The 20,117-nt window shown below is 44.7% G+C and overlaps 1 protein-coding gene across 1 annotated transcript in view; it reads right to left on the minus strand.

Moving 5' to 3' along the window:
- Positions 1–3,356: 3,356 nt before the first annotated feature.
- Positions 3,357–20,117, minus strand: part of lrrc4ca (leucine rich repeat containing 4C, genome duplicate a) — a 127,021-nt gene continuing 110,260 nt past the window's right edge. The window contains exon 2 of the mRNA XM_041198303.1: positions 3,357–5,637. Coding sequence (XP_041054237.1) covers positions 3,665–5,587 — 1,923 coding nt within the window. The 5' untranslated portion in view covers positions 5,588–5,637 and the 3' untranslated portion in view covers positions 3,357–3,664. The remainder of the gene's footprint in view (positions 5,638–20,117) is intronic.

The raw sequence follows: 20,117 nt of genomic DNA on the forward strand, positions 1-20,117 counted from the left end.
TGAGCGTCTGAGACATCTACTTTCAATTGCATCTGAAAAGATTTATTCCCCTGAAAGAAAAGCAGCCAGCATTCTATACCACCTATTTTCCTGCTGGTTCAATGTCCTAAGTCATACTTTAGAGGGATGGGAGTGTCAGATTTCAGGGAATGTAAATCCAAACTCAGTTTTAACGCGTTATTATCCTTCCCTTGTTCCTCTAAAGGGGCTCCACCAGGCTGTGAGCTTCCTCTATATTTGATCTTGATCTTGCTCCCTAAGAATGCACCTACTGTGTCTTCATGTTTATAATGCTGTCCCTTAGCTTCCCCATTGTTTTTCAAGTCTAACCTGCAGCATGCTTCGGTTCTTAAAGCTTGTTTGAATATTGAAATCAGATACTAAACAACATCCATTAAGGCCTGCCTGCAAAACCAAAAGAATCAACATAATTTAATTTACAATAAATATGCTCAAACATAACTAGCACCCTCTAACCTTTTAGAGTTTCCGCACAAGTTGGAGTTGTACAAAAAGAATGAAACCGAAGGCCAAGCAGTTCCATATCTCTCTGATATCAACCCATTCTGAAATACCAAAAACATCAGGATGGAATGCCACCCCAAAACAGATTACGATTAAAGCACTGGACACGGAACTTATCTGGTTATAATACCAAGTGATTTGTCAACGTGTTATAACACTTCTTAATGGAATATCACTCAGAACTTCTCCAAACCTCATCACGATTCTTTTAAAAATGAGCTCTCAATGTTAATGCAAAGCTAGTCACAGTAAATGTAACTGCCTCCTTTAGAGAAAATGCTGTAATTTTATTACATTAAGGACAGACTTTCTTTCTTTACAGAAAACAATTGAATTAAAATAGTCTTCGCTCAGGCCTTTCTTCCACTCTCATTCCGGTTACCAAGGAAATTGCTTTTAGTACCTTGAAAAGGGCAAAAGTCTCTTTGTTGGAATAGATGAGAGATTATGTGGCATGCTGATGACTATTCTCTGGAACAGCTATTGTCCTTTTACATTATAATGGCTTTCCTGTTCTTTCAATGAGAGGCTGGTGAAAGAGAAATTCTTAGGTCTGAATGTTTGCCAAGCCATTCTTTCACTCAATATATTACATTTACCTCACATTACTTTGGGAAAATAGGAAATTAATTACCTTCATTTTACATCAAGGGGGTCAAGGTAACACATTGTCCTTCAATTATATTTGTTACACAAACAACACAGATGCAATTTATGATCTCCAATGCCCTTATGGAGCTAGTGGCCATTATTTATGCAGCCATAAATTAATTGCTTTCTTATTATTTTGCTTGCAGGATGGGCCCATCCCTAGTTGCCCTGAGGTGGTGATCATAGTGATGATAGTGGTAGTGATGGTGATAGTAGTGGTGATGGAGGAGATGTTGATGGTGGCAGTGTTGGTGATGGCCGTGATGGTGACCGTGGTGGTGATGGTGGAGGTGGTGATGGTGATGCTGAAGGTGGTGATGTTGGCAGTGGTGGTGATGGTGATGGTGGAGATGGTGATGGTGGAGATGGTGATGGTGGCAGTGTTGGTGATGGTCGTGATGGTGACGGTGGTGATGGAAGTGGTGACGGTGGAGGTGATGGTGGCAGTGTTGCTGATGGTGACAGTGGTGGTGATGGAGGTGGTGATGGTGGAGGTGGTGATGGTGGCAGTTGGTGATGGTCATGATGGTGACAGTGGTGGTGACAGTGGCAGTGATCGTGATGGTGGAGGTGGTGATGGTGGCAGTGGCAGTGGTGGTGATAGTGGCAGTGTTGGTGATGGTGGCAGTGGTGGTGATGGTGGCTGTGGTGGTGGCAGTGGTAGTGATGGTGGAAATGGTGATGGCAGTGTTGGTGATGGAGGTGGTGATGGTGGCAGTGTTGGTGATGGTGGCAGTGTTGGTGATGGTGGAGGTGGTGATGGTGGCAGTGTTGGTGATGGTGGAGGTGGTGATGGTGGCAGTGTTGGTGATGGTGGCAGTGTTGGTGATGGTGGAGATGTTGATGGTGGCAGTGGTGGTGATGGTGACAGTATTGGTGATGGTGGCAGTGGTGGTGATGGTGGCAGTGGTGGTGAAGGTGATGGTGGAAATGGTGATGTCAGTGGTGGTATTCATGGTGATCATGGAGATGATGGTGGAGATGTTGATGGTGGAGATGGTGATGAGGGTGGACCACCTCCTTAAACCGCAACAGGCCTTCTCAATATAGTACTGCCATGATGCTGTGAGGTAGCCAATTCCAGGATATTGACTGAATAACAATGAACTATAACAATATACATCCAAGTCAGGGTGATAAATGATTTTAAAGGAGAACTTGGGGGTGATGATATCTCAATGGCATTGATAGTATTTATCTAAGATTGCCACACTCTGAAAAACTCTGGAAAACACAATAGACTTCAGACATTTTCTTGGAGAACTATCTTGCAGGAAGCTGGGTTAACATAGATTAGAACAATTAGACTTTTACAGTCCATCAGGATAGACAGAAATGTTTAGGTTGCAACAAAATATAGTTTTTCAAATAGTGTGTTGTTTCTCAATAGTAATTATGAATAGCAGCAGTGTTAAGTATGATCCTTGATAAAGAGGTTACATACACAATCTTCTCATCCAGATGTGACAGCATGACAAGTCCAGCCACCTCACTGAGTTTTCAACGGAATAATCTTTAATGTAAAGTAAGCTTGTTTTTGTTTAATATCTTCATATGGGCCCTGTTTGACTTGCTGAAAGCTCCCTCAGAGAGCTCGACAGCAACGCTGTACTGAACACCCAGAATTAAACATTGGGTAAGTATGGAGAGGAAATTATAATGTTTTCACACCATATTTTCCCAAAACATCTCTTATGACTAGAATGACTATTGCTACATTTTCATAACCTTGTGACATCTTGAACAAAATAAAGAAGATAATCCAGCTATCCTGTTGATTAAATTAGATTTGACTTATCCAAATTCATTCTACTGGCTCCCTCAGATTTAGGTCAATACATTACAAAATACTGCAAATACATCGTTGCCGAACTCTGTCTTTGGAATCATTAATTTAGATATTTGAAGGTACTGAAAACCAACAATAGTTTATTTATAATCTTATTTAGTATTTGAGCTACAAATTCTGGATCTAGAATTGTTTAAAAGATCATGGGTATGTGGATTTTTTTTTTGTTTTTTTTATACAAGCAATCTTCACAGAATGATTCTGTTTGTAAATATAGAACAAGATGATTCATGGAAAATAAAAGATTTAATATAAATCTACCTCTAATACTGCATTCCCTGTCATTACCAGTTGTAAGAGCTCATGAAATAACAGAAAGAGACAAAACAGACCGAATCTCACCACTAGAATTCACCATTAAAAACCCCATGTGAAACATAATTCTTACAAAATATCTGAATAGTCCCTTAGAGAATCAAAATCCCCTATGAAAAACATGGTGATGATTAAATTAATGGGCGCAGCATTGTATGTCAAATCAGTGTTTAGAATACACATAATTGTCTCTATTTTAGATCACAATAGAATTATTTTTTTAATAAATAAACCTCTTTAAAGACACTTCTTTTAAACAGTAGAATCAGCCTTGTCCTGTTTGTCATTTGTAAATTTTGTGTGTTTCCCCCCCCCTCCCCCAACTCATATTTGTGTCTCTTGTACATTGTCCTTAGAGTTCACTCGCATCAATAATGGTTCATGCACAGAGCTGTGTAGTGAGTTTATTGTGTTTACTGTGGTGGTGTGGTTGAACGGAGCTTTATAAGAGTTATAGTGGTTCATATGCTCATGCTCTAATGCAGGCACGTTCAGGTGACTCTCCACGGCAGCACTTCCTGCGATGTCATCATCTACATTGATGATCTCGATGGTCCTGGTGGGAGCATGATGATTCTGGTGGTGGTGCTGCTTGCGCATTTTGTAAAAAATGATCAACATCACCGCAGCCATCAGTGTGATGGCTACAAAACAACCAATAATGATCTTTGTGGTTTTCATCACCTCATCCAAGCCCGGCATGAGATTCCCTCCCGCATCAGTAATAGCAACAGTGATCGTTTTCTCCGTTGACTTTGTGCTCCGCGGAGTCAAGGAGGTCGTCACAAATGTGGTATCCCAGTCACTGAAAGGTGTGGGCCTAAATCTGTCATCTGTCGTGTGTACCTGTACAGACGGTTCCATAGTCTCCACTGTGACAGTCGTGAAATAAGTGAAGGTGCTGTTTTCTGTAGCAGTCACATTTAATGTAGCTGAAGCTGTTGTATTCCCTGCCGAATTACTCACCAAACACGTATACAACCCCGTGTCCTGGGCAGTCACATTTGTAAAATTTAATGTGCCATCATTAAGCACAGATATCCGAACTTTGTAAGCTCCATGAGTCATTATTGTGCCATTTGGAGTAATCCAACTCACTGAGGTCATGGAGGTTGATGCTCGACATTTTAATTCTGCAGCCATTCCCTCAGTCAGATTGAGATCTGTAGGAGCCTCTACAATTACTGGAGCATAGCAATTAAATTTGTTCTGGTCCAGTTCCCCAATATAATTCCCTTTTAAACTTGGGGGTGCATGACAACGAGCACAACATGTTGTATTGGAGGGCACAATCTCCTTCAGCCACCAGCTCAGCCACAAGATGTCACAGTTGCAGTTCCACGGGTTGTGATGCAAGTGGACCCGTTCAAGGTGGTGAAGGGGGGTGAAGAGGTCATGAGGCAGCAAAGTCAGGTTATTGTGCGCCAAGTTAAGCTCTATTAGTGACTGAAGGTCATCGATAGCATTCCTCTCAATCACCTGGATTTGAGCATGCATCATCCACAGTTTTTGCAGGTTAGTCAAGCCCTGAAAAGAGCCTGGTTGGATTAGTGAAAGCCGATTCCCTGATAGTTCCAGTTCCTCCAGTTTTGTCAGAGGTGTGAGGTTTGGGATTTCTCGAAGATTACACATACCGAGGTTCAAATATCTTAAATTTGACAGACCTTCAAAGGCTCTATCAGAGATATATTCAAGTCTCTTCAGTTCACCTAAATCTAATCTCCTAAGAGAAGGAACTCGATTGAAAGCATATGATGGTATACTTTCAATTGGATTATTCCTCAACCACAGTTCCTTCAGCTTGGAGAGGTACTCAAATGCTCCACTAGGGATCGTGGAAAGGCGATTGTCAAACAGCTCCAGGGTGTTGAGATTTGTCAGACCATTGAAGGCCCCGACTTCAATCTGTCGAATATGGTTCTTACTTAGCTGTAGAATCTCTAGATGCCGTAAGTGCTTGAAGCTGTCAGCTTTGATGACCTGGATCCCGTTCTCTTGCAAGTTCAAGTAGCGCGTGTTGATAGAGATGCTGTCCGGTACTTCCCTCAAGTTCCGTCGTGTACAGATCACTTTGCTGAACTGGTTACTACAGGAGCACACAGAAGGACACGTCTGGGCTCTGACCAAACCGGCCACCACAAGAAGTTGTAGAGCCAACAGCAGCACAAATAAGGGGTCGAGTATGGCCCTGTTAAACTTTGGACCTATCATCATCTGCTGTGGATGCAATGTCATCTTGTTCAACATTCATAATTTATTGGGTGTTTGTTTTCTTGAGTTCAATTTATTATTGTAATCTGAAGAAAAAAGGGAGAAAAAAAAGCTATTAGTACTCAATCAGCATATCACTAAATCATGTTGTAACCTCGTCTCATGATTCATTTTCTGTTTCGTGCTTTCCCTTCTCAGTGTTTTTATAATATTCCTGGATCATTTCCCATTATCTTCTAATAAAATATAATGAGCTGCCTTTAAGTCCTGCTCCAATTTCTGACACTTGACCACATTATAATTCCATAAAATACACAAACAGGGCTTTAAAACTTCCAAAAAAAACCCCCCAAAGTGTTCTTTCTGTTCTTTAAGTTGATGCCTCAGTTTCAAAAACAGGACCATTGGTGCAGTGGGTAGCAGCCTTATCTCTGGGCCGGAAGCCCCCGCTTCAGGGCTGAATGGCCAAGGGAAAATGGGCTCACTTGGTCAACAGTGGGAGAGTTTCTGAGTCAGCCGTACTGCAGAAGGCAACAGCTAACCACTGCAGTACTCACGGACCAAACTAGTCCACAGTTGCCATGGTATTAGGAGGCGTGATAACTCAAACAAATGGGAAATAATAACATTTGGAGGTGGGCTGGATAAAGATGATCTGAAGCCCAGTGTTAACCTCCCTTTGAGGCATTCAAGAGGGCATTCGATTATTATTTGAATAAAACAATATGCAAGGGTACAGAGAAAAGGCAGGACAATGGCACTAAGTCATAATGCTCATTTGGAGAGCCGGTGCAGGCATGATGGGTAGAACGGTCTCCTTCTGTGCCGTTAAAATTCTGTGATTCTATGATTCTGTGACTAGGGTAATACTCACTCCCGGCAGGCAAGACACATCTCTAGGAGGCTCAGAAATTACCCACTAGTGCTTTTCTTTTCCGAAATGCTCGTAGCTGTTTGAATCAAATAATGTTTACAATCATACAATTTTAAGGTATATCGGCTATTTCAAACTGCAATTAAATAATTCAATACCTTTAAGACTGGAAATACCATGGTAAGATTATCGCACAAACACACTATGTATTTATCTCACATTTCTCTGTCATTTTAAAAGAGACATTAACCATCTGTAAAAAAAAATAGTCCTTGTAAAAATAAAAAAGCCAACACAACGTCCTGGGTTTTTATTTACCTGACCCTGATTGACAGACTTGGCTTCTACGGACCAGTCGCTGCGAAACGGGATTAGGTTGGGGTATGGGGGGGGGGGAGCTCTTTTTCTGGCCAGTACAGCCACGATGGACAGAATGGCCTCTTTCTGTGCCGTAAATTTTTCCACATTTTCTAAATACCTGAAAAGGATTGTGTAGGGATGTGGGGAGAGGGCAGGACAGTGACAACGTGGATTACTTCTTAGGAGAGCCAGTATGGGCACGATGGGCCGAATGACCTCCTTCTGAGCTGTAACGATTTTATGATTCTATGATTCCAGCCCGATGGGAAACCAGTTGGGGAAGGTGGCAAGAGCAGGTAGGTGCACAGTGCTAGGGGGAGGAAGAGGTGTGAAAGGTTTTGGGGAGTGGTTTACGGAGGGGGGGTCAAGGAATCATTTTGGGGTAGAGCAGAGGAGATCAGAGGCCAGGGGACGCAGCACAATTAGAGGCCTGGTGGGAGGTCAAGGGGCCTTTCAGCACTGGAGGCCTTCTGGAAGGGTAAGGTCAAAGGCCTCAGGTGTTGGGGTGGGGTGAGGGGAATTAAAGGCGGGAGAGGGTGGGATTGGAGGCCTTGGTGGGCAGGTGGTGGTGGTGGGGTGGGAATTCAGAGGTGTAAATTGAGTTTGGACGCCTGTGATGGAAATCAGAGCCCTGGTTGGGGGGGAGCTTTGGCTGCCTCAAGGGGAAGGTCAAAGGGTGGGGGTGCTGCCAGATCAAGGGGGTCCCTTCGGCAGGCACTCTTTCTGAGTCATGGAGGTAGTTGTAAAGATACTCACCTGCTGGATCCAGCAAGCTCTCATCTGGACGTAGTTACTGGATTCCCTCGGTAAACTTGCCCGTCCATAGTTAAACACAAAGTTGAATGACAATGAGGCTCACAAGCTCATCAGCATATTTAACAAGCCAACTTGTCGCTTTAGAGCAGGTCAGTGCATCGCTACCTTCCTGCCCCAATTAAAGCTGTAAGTGGGCTGGTTGGAGGTGGATTTGTGTTGGAAATCTGATTTCTTAAGACTCTAACTCCCAATTGCCACAAACTTGCCTGGTGTTTTTTTTCGGTTAAAATTCTCTCCATGTGTGAGATAACATTACACCGCAGAATTTCCAGACTAAGATAAAGGGTAAGTTTTAGCATGCAACACTGTTTAGGTTTTTAATAAAATTGAAGTGAATTTTATCAACAACTTATTTTTTTAAAAATTAATTGGATATAATTTTTACAAACATTTCAAAACGCGTTGCTTCAGCAGTAAGAAATAAACACTGAAGAAGGTTTTAAAATAATTTCTTTCGATGTCTGTCATTGCCTCGCCCTCTCCCCACAACCCTACACAATCTTCCTTTTCAGATATTTAGAAAACGTGTGGCTGAGTCTTCCAGTTGGCGTGTGTGGGTGGGCACGACACGCCAACGCATAAAATGATGCGCGATGACATCGGGCGTGTGTCCTCGCGATATTTCATTTGGCGAGTACGCGCCAACCTAAGGTTGGTGGGCAGGTGAAAAGCCCAAGCAGCCTTTGTGTTTTTCAGGAAACCTTAAGCACGGGAGGGATGAGGTTTTCTGAAGCTTTTATAAAATAAATAAATACGTTTTCCCAACTTCACCAACATGTCCCAAAGGGGATATGTTGAAATAAATTTTTACTTCATTAATGAAAGTGTTTTATGATCTATTCAATCTCCCCGAGGCAGCTCCGTGCCTCAGGGAGATTGTGTGCTCTTTCGTGCGCATGTGTGAAAGAGCGCAGGCTCCGACTCTCCCTCCTCCCCCCCACCGCCCGCACAGCTAGCGCTGAACACTACCAGCCGCACATCATGCTGGGCGGGCCTTAATTGGCCCACCCGTGTAAGATGGCGGCTGCGTGCCCGCCTCCACCCGCTCCCACCCAGCTCGCCCGCCATAGGAAAAATCCAGGCCGTGGAAAGATTGACGGCACAGAAGGAGGCCACTCTGTCCATCGTGGCTGTGCTGGCTGGAAAATGAGACCCCCAGCAACCCCCCTCCCCTCCGCCCCAACCTAACCCCATTTCCCAGCTCTTGGTTCATTGAAACCAAGCCTGTCAACAGGGGTCAGGTAAGTAAAATAAGAATTTGAATGAAGTTACTCATTGGACAAACTCGTGCAATTGAGCATAAGTGTAGAGTGGTCCTGATGGCTTTTGCATTTTTTCAAAGCCGTTTTTCTTTCACAGAAGCGTCGGTCTAACTCGAGAGTCACGTCTTGCTCTGATTCTGGGACACAGCGCTGGGAGATGACCTGAGGGAGGCCATTGAGCACACACCATTTTGGCTCGACAATGTATGCTGTATATCCCAGTGCAATATCAAGCCAGTTTGAAATGTTTAGGGACCCCCTGGGAACTTCATAAATTTCAGCTGAGTCCTTTTAAATGTTTCCAGAAAGTGTGCACTCCCTTCGGCACTCTTAAAACATTTAACAGTTAGCACTGAAATTCTCTCTCTGTGGTAGGACTGCGATTTACTGCCAGGCAGCTTAACAGGTGTCTCCCCGGCTGTGATTATGTACGTCTGACTGGGGGCACACAGTCCTTAAAGCAGATATTTATTAAGCTCTTTTATGTTTATTTTATGATAATAGCTCACAAGAAACAGGGTAAAATGTTGTTGTTATGTAACTCTGCATCCTAAATCACTGAGTTAAAAGCTTAGCAAAATATAATTGGCAGGCTTTACATAAAGTGAGTTATTCTTTTCTGTCACCAATGTCTTATGTTCTACCTGATCCAGCTGGTGGAATTCTGAGAAACAATTCCAGGCCTCGTTTCACTTCACCACACATTCCCTTTCTCCCTTCAGTGTTTGCAATGGTATGGGACCCAACTTTTAACAGCATCCTTACAGCTGCGTGCTTTCCAGATTAGCAGCTCTTGCAGCCATCGCTTCCCAAAGATTTGAAGCCAGATGAAGCAAGAACCCTACACATGCTTTTATTTGGCTTTTTACGGTGAGCTCTAAACCACTTGGGCTACAAATGCAAAGCTGTCTAATATCAGATTGACAAAAAGCATATGCAGCAAATGTTCCCAAAACTGATTGCACTGTATGACTTATATTGAACTCTGTATCTGCCTGGGTTATTTTTTAAAAATTTTGACAATTTTCTCCCCATCTCTTTTGAACGTTTCGACTCCTTGGTGAAATGATTACACGAGGTACACGTGGGGGCGATGATAATTTCACTCGTGGGGAGTTCAAAACCGGGATGAGGGGGTGGGGGGGGGAAAGGGGGCAATAAATACAAGAACGTCACAAACAAATCCGGTACAGAATTCAGGAGTAACTCCTTTGCCCTGAGTGGTTAGGTGGTGGATCCAGATCCAACCACCACATGGAAAATTGAGCCAAATAGCACTGGGGCCTTTAAGGGGAAGCCTATGAGGGAGACGGGAATAGGAGGAAATGCAGAAATGGTTAGATGGATCAGTTGGGCTGAATGGCCTGTTTCTGTGCTGTAAATTCAATGCTTATTTCATGGGATTTGGGGTGGCACTCGCTAGAGCAGCATTTACTGCCCATCCCTAATTACCCTTGAGAAGGTGGTTCCATAGGTGCTGAGTGTTTTCCAGCACCTCACACGAGTACCGTTACGTTCCTTGGCATGCAGCAGCCGGCTAGTTAATGATGGAGACTGTTGTCTACTTGCTTTCCAGGACAGTGAAGTGCATTATGTTTTGTTCACTTGCATTTTGCAGCAATCACCTCAGTGCAGCTTCAGTTTGATGGAAGGTTTAAGCTTTGAACAGGTCTGTTCCCGACTGTTAGGTAGAATTCTCCATATTTGACAAGTACAATCTGTTTGCACAACCAGTAGAGAACTGTAAAACAGATTCGGAGTAGGGCTGTCCCCACTCTGGTTTTGCCCAAGCAGTGCATATTTAATTTTAATGTAAATTCAGCATCAGCGTCTGGTTTTCTGGAAGTCAATTCTTACAGCATAAGAAAAATGCTCTATAACTAAATTTATCATACTCCTTCAAATTAAACACCAGCAGTCGCTTGTCTGCTTTTTTTTGCAGTTTGGATGTCTAGTATTGTGACTTTATCAGCAAAACATTAAAATCAGAGTGATTTAAATTATTCCAACTGCTGCAAAATCAGGAGAGCCTTGAACTAAAGATCATAGCCATTAGCAGGAGAAAGAACATGTAGCCAGATCCAATTATAAAAAAGGAGGAAACAAAGTCAAGTAAATATCTTGCAAATAGTCATTTGGCAGTACAAAGTTGAATATTGCTTCAAAAGGACACAAGTTGCTGAAGCTTTTTGCCTTACACTCATCAGGACAGTTAGCAAGAATACCAGATGTAACGGGAACAACAACACATGACTCCAGGCCCACAGGGATGTGGTTGACTCTTAACTGCCCTCTGAACAAGGGCAATTAGGGATAGGCAATAAATGCTGGTCTAGCCAGCAACGCCCACATTCGATGACTAAAAAAAAAATCATGAGAAGAGAGTGCCGATTGGTTGGCAAGTGGACTCTGATTGGTAGAGGCATTGCCATGGCGAAGTCACTTGCCAAACAATCAGCACTCTCTTCTCATGAAATATAAATCGTTGTTGCTGTTCCATTTGGTACTCCTGCAAATTGTCCTGATGAGTGCAGGATGAAAAGCTTTGACAACAGGGGTAGAATTTTGACCTCGGCGGGTGGGGGGGGCTTTGGCAGGGATGGGCAGCGGCGGTCAGGAAGCTGGTCACCGGCCGCAATCGAGACCGGAAGGCGATTTCATGCGTGAAATGTGAATGGCAGTGCTCAGGACTGCCTGTGCGATCGGGGGTGGGGGAGGGGGAGAAGGGCGAGCAGGGCAAGTGCGAGCTTCACGCGCACGTGCGCGCTTGAGAATCTCCCTGAGGCACGGAGCTGCTTCAGGGAGATGAAGTTTTCAAAATGAAAAATAAAGATTTGAAAAATGCTGCACAACATGTCCCCTCATGTTATAAGTGAAATTTAAAAAAAAAAAATTTTCTTTTTATTTGGGCCTGAATTTTCCCGTTGGCGATTTGGGGGCGGGGCCTGCTCACCGAGGGGAAAATGACGCGGAAGGACATCGGGAGGAACCCCCCCCCCCACGTCATCCCGGTCCCTTTAAATTTTTAGGAAGGTGGGTGGACAACAAAATCAGCTGTCCGCCCACCGATCTGTCAATGGCCAATTAAGGCCTTTGACAGGCTAATTAAAGTAATTAAAGACCTGCCTGTCCAGGCTTAAGGCTGGCGGGCAGACCAGGAGCCCCAGGGGGCTTCTGACAATACATGAAACCTCATCCACCAGAGGGACGAGGTTTCATGTCAGTTTTTTAAAAGTCTAATAAAGTTTACGCCCTTTTTATTCACATGTCCCATCGCGTGTGACATTGTCCCATGAGGGGGACATGTCAATAATTTTTAAAATTTTTCTATTTTTTGACTTTTCTTACCTGTCACCAATCTCCCTGAGACAGGACTTAGCCTGAGGGAGCAGTACGCACTTTGACAGATGGGGATTCCCTCCCCCCCGGAACAGGGAATGCATAGCTTCCCGTCGGACAGGACACTGGTCGAGCCTTAATTGCCCCCCCCCCCACTCAAAATGGCGGCGGGACCTGTTTTGGCGGCGGAGGTCAGCTGTCCACCTGCCGCCGCTGAGCCGGTGGGGCCCACGCGCCATCCGAGGGCATAATTCTGCCCTTGCTGTTGGAACCCTCAACCCGCCCGCGGATTCCACAAAAATGCAAAGGCCGCTTGGGCCTTTTCGCCTGCCTGGCAACCGTGAGGTTGGACGGGCAGTAAAAAGTTGAAGTCAATCGATACTTTAATGGCCTAAACCGGCCTTTTAATTGTTGGCGGGCTGTCGATTCCCACGTGCGGGCCTGCTGCCTGAACTATCGCGTGACCGCGCGCTGGCATCGGAACGCTCGCCCGAGGTCAACGCGCGTCATTTCGCGCTCGTGCGGGTCAGGCAGGTGCCCACCAGTTGAGGTGAACATTCTGACCCACCTGTCCTTTTTCAGGGATACCCCATTATCATACAGAGTAACAGGGAAACGGGGGGGATGTAAACAGGGGTTCATACAAAATACAACAGAAATACACTGAACACTAAGGTATACGGCATCCAAACGCATTTGGCAAAGAGACAGGAACTGGGAAAATATCACTTAAAAAAAAGGAGTAAGAGAGAGAAAGAGAGAGACCCCATTAAAATGAATGCACCGCATATCAATGTAAAAATTCTGGAATTTCCCACGTAACACCATTGTGAGTGCATCATCAGCCCAAGCTGCGATTCAAGGTGAAAAACCCACATCACCTCCTCAGGGAAGGTAGGAATTGACAATTAACGTCTCGTTGTCAGTGTCACCCACATCTTGAGAACAATATTTATTTTTAAAAATGATCATAAAGATACCAATGGTTGAAATACACATGTCTTGATGTAATCTTTGACTTACCCTCTATGCCCCTAATCCTTATCCAAAGGTCTTCCCACAAAATGCCAATAGGGAAACACCCTAGGTGACTTGGAACGTAGAGCTGCTGAATTAGCTTGTGCAATATCATCACCACTTTGTGTGTGGGATTATTGTGGGGGGGCGGTGGTGGTGAGGTGGTGGGGTTGGGGGTCACTGGAAAATGACGTTTCCTCTGTACATTTCTGGAGTGATATCATGAGCACAATGTTCATACAGGGGCCTTTTAACAAATGCAGTGCAGTGGAGAGGAAATCAGATCATGGTGAGTTTTGTAGTTTTAGCAGACTTTTGCACAGTGCACATATGAGAAATTATTGAACTACTCAGCTGGTTACAGGACCTTATGCATAATTTTCTTTTGTAAAGCATTGCTGAATAGTCACTCATTTACAAATGCTGAGATTTTTATTAAACATGAGGCAGAGCCCATAAAAGAATTGACAGTTTAATAATGATGTGTTACCGTGGGGAACACCCGACTGTCAGATGAAAAAATAATTTCCGCAGAGAGATCTGTCTGAAATTTAAATTAGTTTGTCTGCCCTGATGAGCTGAAAGTATTTTATCAAATTAGAGGTGTTTTAGGGGGAAAAAAAAGCTTACATGGAGATAGTTAACAGGGTCAGTGTGGCAACTTACACTGCAGGAACTATATTTTCACTGCCCTCTCAACTTGTCACTTCACAGGACTTGGAATTAAATGGTGTACGCAATGGAACAAAGTCACTTTTTTTCGAATTTTGACATTACATCAAATCTTAATCTGACAGAGAAAGTTCTATGTTGAAGTCTGAGTGGCAGAATTTATTAGCTCTGTTGGCATCAGTAAGGATGGTAAAGTTGGTATTATGAAATATCTAGTCAGATTACTGAGCATCCTCCACATTGGAATTGAGAAACTCACCCAGGTTCCTGTCAATCAAAAAGCTTAAACTATCTTCACTCTGGAAAATGGTTTAACCTAGGGAATGTGGACAAGTTACTTCTTGTACCATACACGAACATTGTTGGTTATCAGTGCACTCACACTGTGAGGTCACCATTACCTGCCTGAGACATAGTTAAAACTGCTTTAGCCACTATGTTTAGTGGTATTGGTAATCAATTCTCTTCAAAGCATTTATGAGGCTTCTAGGGACTAGGGCAATTCTTTCTCAACATTGCTTCACTGTGAAGTCATAGTATGCCGGAATAAGGCATTTTTCCTGCTTTATTCTGCTGTTTAACTTAGCCAAACTTTACACTCCTTCTTACCCACCCTCCTACCTAATATTAGTCAAACTTTACTCCATATTGACTTGCTCCAGGTCTTCACATAGCAAGTAACTTCTCTCAAAATGTGGTGTAAAATTGCCCCTCTTCCCTCTCCCCCTTTGAGAAAATGACGTAACGCAGTAAAATAAAACTTAACCACGCTATTGTAACTTCGGACTATCATATCTTCCTGAAAAAAAAAATCAGTTCAACTAGGCAAAATTATAAAGTTGCACAGCCAAAAATATTCAGAAACATGGGGCAGAGTTTCCTGTCTGCCAGGCGGGTGGGCCTGACCCAATCTCCAGCGGGTGGGGAGCTGATCCCTGCCGGAGAAGCGGACCCCGCCGCCATTTTACATGGGTGGGCCAATTAAGGCTCGCCCAACTTGACATCCAGCAGGAAGCGCTATGCGCTCCCTGTGTGGGCTGGGGGTGGGGGGGGGAGGATTGCCCTAAAGCGAGAGTGTGCTCTTTCACACATGCGCATGACAGAGCGCATGTCTCCCTGAGGCTAAGTGCAGCCTCAGGGAGATCGCTGACACTTTTAAAAATATGAAAAATAGAAAAACAAAATTCCCTAACATGTCCCCCTCAATGTGACAATGTCGCATGAGATGGGACATGTTCATAATTTACATAATAATTTTATTAACCCTTTTAAAACCCTGCATAAAACCTCGTCCCGCCGCTGGATGAGGTTTCATGTTTTCTCTATTTATCGCCGGGGCTCCTGGCCGACCCACCAGCCTTAAGGTTGGACGGGCAAGTCCTTTAATTGTCTCAATGATCCTGTCAATGGCCTCAAGTGGCCATTGACAGGTCGGCGGGCCCGCAGCTGATTTTGCTGTGCCCCCACCTCCCTGAAAATTGAAATGGGGCGAGATGACGTCGGGGGTTCCGCCCAGCATCATCCCGCGTCGGCGAGCAGGCCCCGCCTCCTGCTCGCCGACAGCAAAATTCTGCCCATGATGTCAATAAATGGAAAGTTATTGCCTTTAATGAAAGATCTAAATTCGAATGACAAAATTTGAATGGGAAAGCATCCCAAATTACAAAAAAAACCTTTAGAGAATTTGAAAAACAATAAGGTAACTGGGCATGGGAGAATATTAGGATCAACGCAAAATGCCGTAGGGTCTGGAAAGCTGCACCAGGGAAGTGCTGGAAAACACTCAGCAGGTCAGGCAGCAATGGTGGAGAGAGGAACAGAATCAATGGGCAGAATCTACCAGTCCCGCTGATAACGGGAACCGAGGCAGGTGGAGGAACTTAGCACGAGGACAAAATCAGCTTCCCAACATTGGGATGAACTGCTGGAATTCTGTTCTCAGGACTTTAAAGGCGGGTTCAGGGAGGGTCCAGCTCCCTGAGGAACAATGCTGGGAAGGCCTTTAGTATGCATTAGTGTGTCATGCATGCTCAGTAAAAGGCCACCTGACTGGAATCAAGCTTCCCCCCACCAAGTTAAGTTCCTTGCCAGCGGAAAATGAGAATGTTCAGTTTTACGACTGGCTATAAATGGTGTGCACCTAGCAAGCTTCACTTCCCCGATGACTTTGAGGTCAGTAGACTCTGCTTTTGCCTTCCTGGGGACCATTCATAACCTCACTCACATCAGGTGCTGGTAGGGCAAATCGTGTGCAGACCGAAAGGGGTGGGGTGGTGGGGGTGGGGGGGGGTGGTGGTGGGATATAGGGTGAAGCAGAGGCTGGACCTGGGTAGCAAGCGGTGGAGGGCGGAGGGTTTGTGAGGGAGGGAGGCTATCTGGTTGCCCTTTAAATATAGCGTCCGGCCCTTTGAGCTCGTGATGTGATGGCGAGAAGGGCGACTTCCTGCCGGCCTCGCCAGAGGATTCGCCATGCTCCGCGTGGATGCATAAGTAACGAGCTGAGCAGCACAAGATTGTACACGTCCAGCCAGTCCTCACCCCCAATCTCCCCCAACCCCAGCAATAATCACTCACAATTCCATGGCTGCCACCAAATTTACACTTCAGAGCAGAAGATTCTGCCCAACATTTCAGATCGATCATCTTTCAGGGTTTAAACATCGATGTGAAATGTTGCACTAATGGGCCTACTCAGTCAAAGAGAAAGAGTAATTGATTAATTACTCTAACTTATTTTTCTTTATTCATGAATGGGATGTGGGTGTCGCTGGCAAGGCCAGTATTTGTTGCCCATCCCTAATTGGCTTGAACTGAATGGCTTGCTAGGCCATTGCAGAGGGCAGTTAAGGATCCACCACAGGGTCACATGTCGGCCAAACCAGGCAAATCTGGCAGATTTCACTCTCTAAAGGACATTGGTGAACCAGGTGTGTTTTTTAATAACAATCAATGCTAGTTTGTTTTAAATTCCAGATTTATTAAATGAATTCAAATTCCCCCAGGTGCTGTGGTGGGAAATGATGACACAGTGGCACGGTCACTGGACTACTAACCAAGAGGCCCGGTGAATTCTCTGGGGACGTGGGATTCTAATCCCCACCATGGCAGGCTGTGGAGCTTAATAAATAAAATCTGGAATTAAACACCGATCTTAGCGATGTTGACCATGAAACTATAATCGATTGTTGTAAAAACCCGTCTGCCCTTCAGGTAAGGAAATCTGCTGCCCTTACCTGGTCTGGCCTACATGTGACTGCAGACCCACTGCAGTGAGGCTGACTCTTAACTGCCCTGTGAAATGACTGAGCAAGCCACTCAGTTCAAGGGCAATTAGGGATGGGCAACAAATGCTGGCCTTACCAGTGATGCTCGCATCCCATGAAAGAAAAAAAGTTAGTCCGGGCCCCTGGATTATTAGTTCAGTGACATCACCACTTCTCTACTGTCTTCCCACAAACATTTCCTCACTGAAAACATTATTTAAAATTGATCCCAAAGAACTGAAGAGTTAATGGAATCCTGTAGGACTTTTCAAATGGGTAATGTGGTTAGCAATTTTATAGAGAAAGAACATGTGGCTTATTCTGTGAGACAAAAACAGAATAACCTGGAAAAACTCAGCAGGTCTGGCAGCATCGGTGGAGAAGAAAAGAGTTGACGTTTCGAGTCCTCGTGACCCTTCGACAGAACTAGGTGAATATTAGGAGAGGGGTGAACTAGATTATTCTGTGAGGCCCACCTTTTAAGTTCCTAGGGCAGAATTCCTAGTTCATCCCAATATTGGAAAAGTGATTTTTGTCCTCATGCTAAATTAATACCTGGTCAAGTTCTTATGCCAAGTTGTATGTCTCCAAGCATAGTTCCACAAAAGCTCAGGCCTTGCTGAGAAAAATTGGGCTTATGGAGTTGCAGGGATTTGACCTATTAAAGTAGGCTCCACAGAGAGAAGTCAGTTTTCCACAAAAACGTTTGCCTGGTGTATTCCTGCACCCACTACTGTGTAATGTTCTCTACATCCTTTGGTATTGTTGGGTCGTCCTTCATTTTTTCCTGCACCCCCCCTTTGGAATTGTACCCCTTAATTTTGTGACGTCTTTCAGGCCAGAATTTTTAGCTTGGTGGGTGGGCGCGCGCCCAACCTGACCCAGCGTAAAATGACACATGATGACATGGGCCGAGCGTGCTGACATCACTGCGCAGTATCTCGACAGTTCAGTTGGCGGGCACACGCCTGAGCTGGCAGCGCACCCGCGGACAATTAAAAGGCCAATTTAGGCCATTAAGTTACCAACTGACTTTAATTTTTTGCTGCCCATTCAACCTAGCAGCTGGCGGGCAGCCAAAAAGGCCAAGCGTTTGGAAAACTCATCCACAGGCGGGATGAGGTTTCCAAAAGGAAATGCAAATAAAATAACAACTTTATTTTTTTCAATTAAAAACACGCCCCTGCTCATGCGGCAGAGTCACATGAGGAGACGTGTTTCATTACATTTTTCTGCTCTTTATTATTTTTTAAAATATCTCTTCATCTCCCTGAGGCACGAGATTATTCAGCGCTCTCTCCCACGCATGCGTGAAGTTCGTGCTAGACCTGCTTGCACTCCCCTTCCCCCCACCCCACTGCCCCCCCCCACCCCCCACCAACTCACTGCACAGGCAGCACTCAGTGCTGCCACTCGCGTATCACGCTGGGCTGGTCTTAATGGGCCCACCCGCGTAAAATCGCGGAGCGCTGCTGATTGTGGGCGACAGTCAGCTGGGAAGCCCACCTCCGCCCGCCGATCCCGCATGCCAAGGGCAAAATTCTGCCCTCTGTGTTTTTCCAACCATATCTGGTATAATCTGGTGTATACAAACTGCATACCTTGTGGCTCTGAAATGCTGCAGCATACAATTATTCTATATGGAGTAACACCTTGAATAAAAATAGCAGAGAGGAATTTCCATAAGACCATAAGACATAGGAGCAGAAATTAGGCCATTCGGCCCATCAGGTCTGCTCTGCCATTCAATCATGGCTGCTAAGTTTCTCAACCCCATTCTCCCGCCTTCTCCCCGTAACCTTTGATCCCCTTACCAATCAAGAACCTATCTATCTCGGTCTTAAATACACTCAATGACCTGGCCTCCACAGGCTTCTGTGGCAATGAATTCCATAGATTCATCACTCTCTGGCTAAAGAAGTTTCTCCTCATCTCTGTTCTAAAAGGTCTTCCCTTTACTCTGAGGCTGTGCCCTCGGGTCCTAGTCTCTCCTACTAATGGAAACATCTTCCCCAAGTCCACTCTAACCAGGCCTTTCAGTATTCTGTAAGTTTCAATCAGATCCCCCCTCATCGTTCTAAACTCCATTAAGTATGGACCCAGAGTCCTCAAACATTCCTCATATTTAAGCCTTTCATTCCTGGGATCATTCTTGTGAACCTCCTCTGGACCCTCTCCAGGGCCAGAACATCCTTCCTGAGATACGGGGCCCAAAATTGCTCACAATATTCTAAATGTGGTCTGACCAGAGCCTTATAAAGCCTCAGCAGCACATCCCTGCTTTTATATTCTAGTCCTCTCGAAATAAATGCCAACATTGCATTTGCCTTCCTAACTACCAACTCAACCTGCAAGTTAACCTTAAGAGAATCCTGGACTAGGACTCCCAAGTCCCTCTGCACTCCAGATTTCTGAAGTCTCTCCCCATTTAGAAAATAGTCTATGCCTCTATTCTTCTTACCAAAGTGCATGACCTCACAGTTCCCCACGTTGTATTCCATCTGCCACTTCTTTGCCCATTCTCCTAACCTATCCAAATCCTTCTGCAGCCTCCCCGCTCTTCAATACTACCTGTCCCTCCACCTATCTTTGTATCATCTGCAAACTTAGCCAGCATCATTTTCCAGTGGCTCAATGTCCACTTTTGGCTCTCTCTTACCCTTTATATATCTAAAAAAAACTCTTGCAATCTTCTTTTATATTACTGGCTAGTTTACCCTCATATTTAATCTTCTCCTTCCTTATTTCTTTTTTAGTTGTCCTCTGTTGGTATTTGTAGGCTTCCCAGTCCCCTGGTTTTCCACTGCTCTTCACCACATTGTATGCTTTCTCTTTAGCTTTTATGCTGTCCCTGACTTCCCTTGTCAGCCATGGTTGCCTCGTCCTCCCTTTAGTATGCTTCTTCTGCCTAGGGATGAATTTTTGCCGTGTCTCCCAAATTACTCCCAGAAACTCCTGCCATT

This window comes from Carcharodon carcharias, chromosome 10 (genome assembly GCF_017639515.1).
Source record: "Carcharodon carcharias isolate sCarCar2 chromosome 10, sCarCar2.pri, whole genome shotgun sequence".
NCBI classification, from domain to species: domain Eukaryota; kingdom Metazoa; phylum Chordata; class Chondrichthyes; order Lamniformes; family Lamnidae; genus Carcharodon; species Carcharodon carcharias.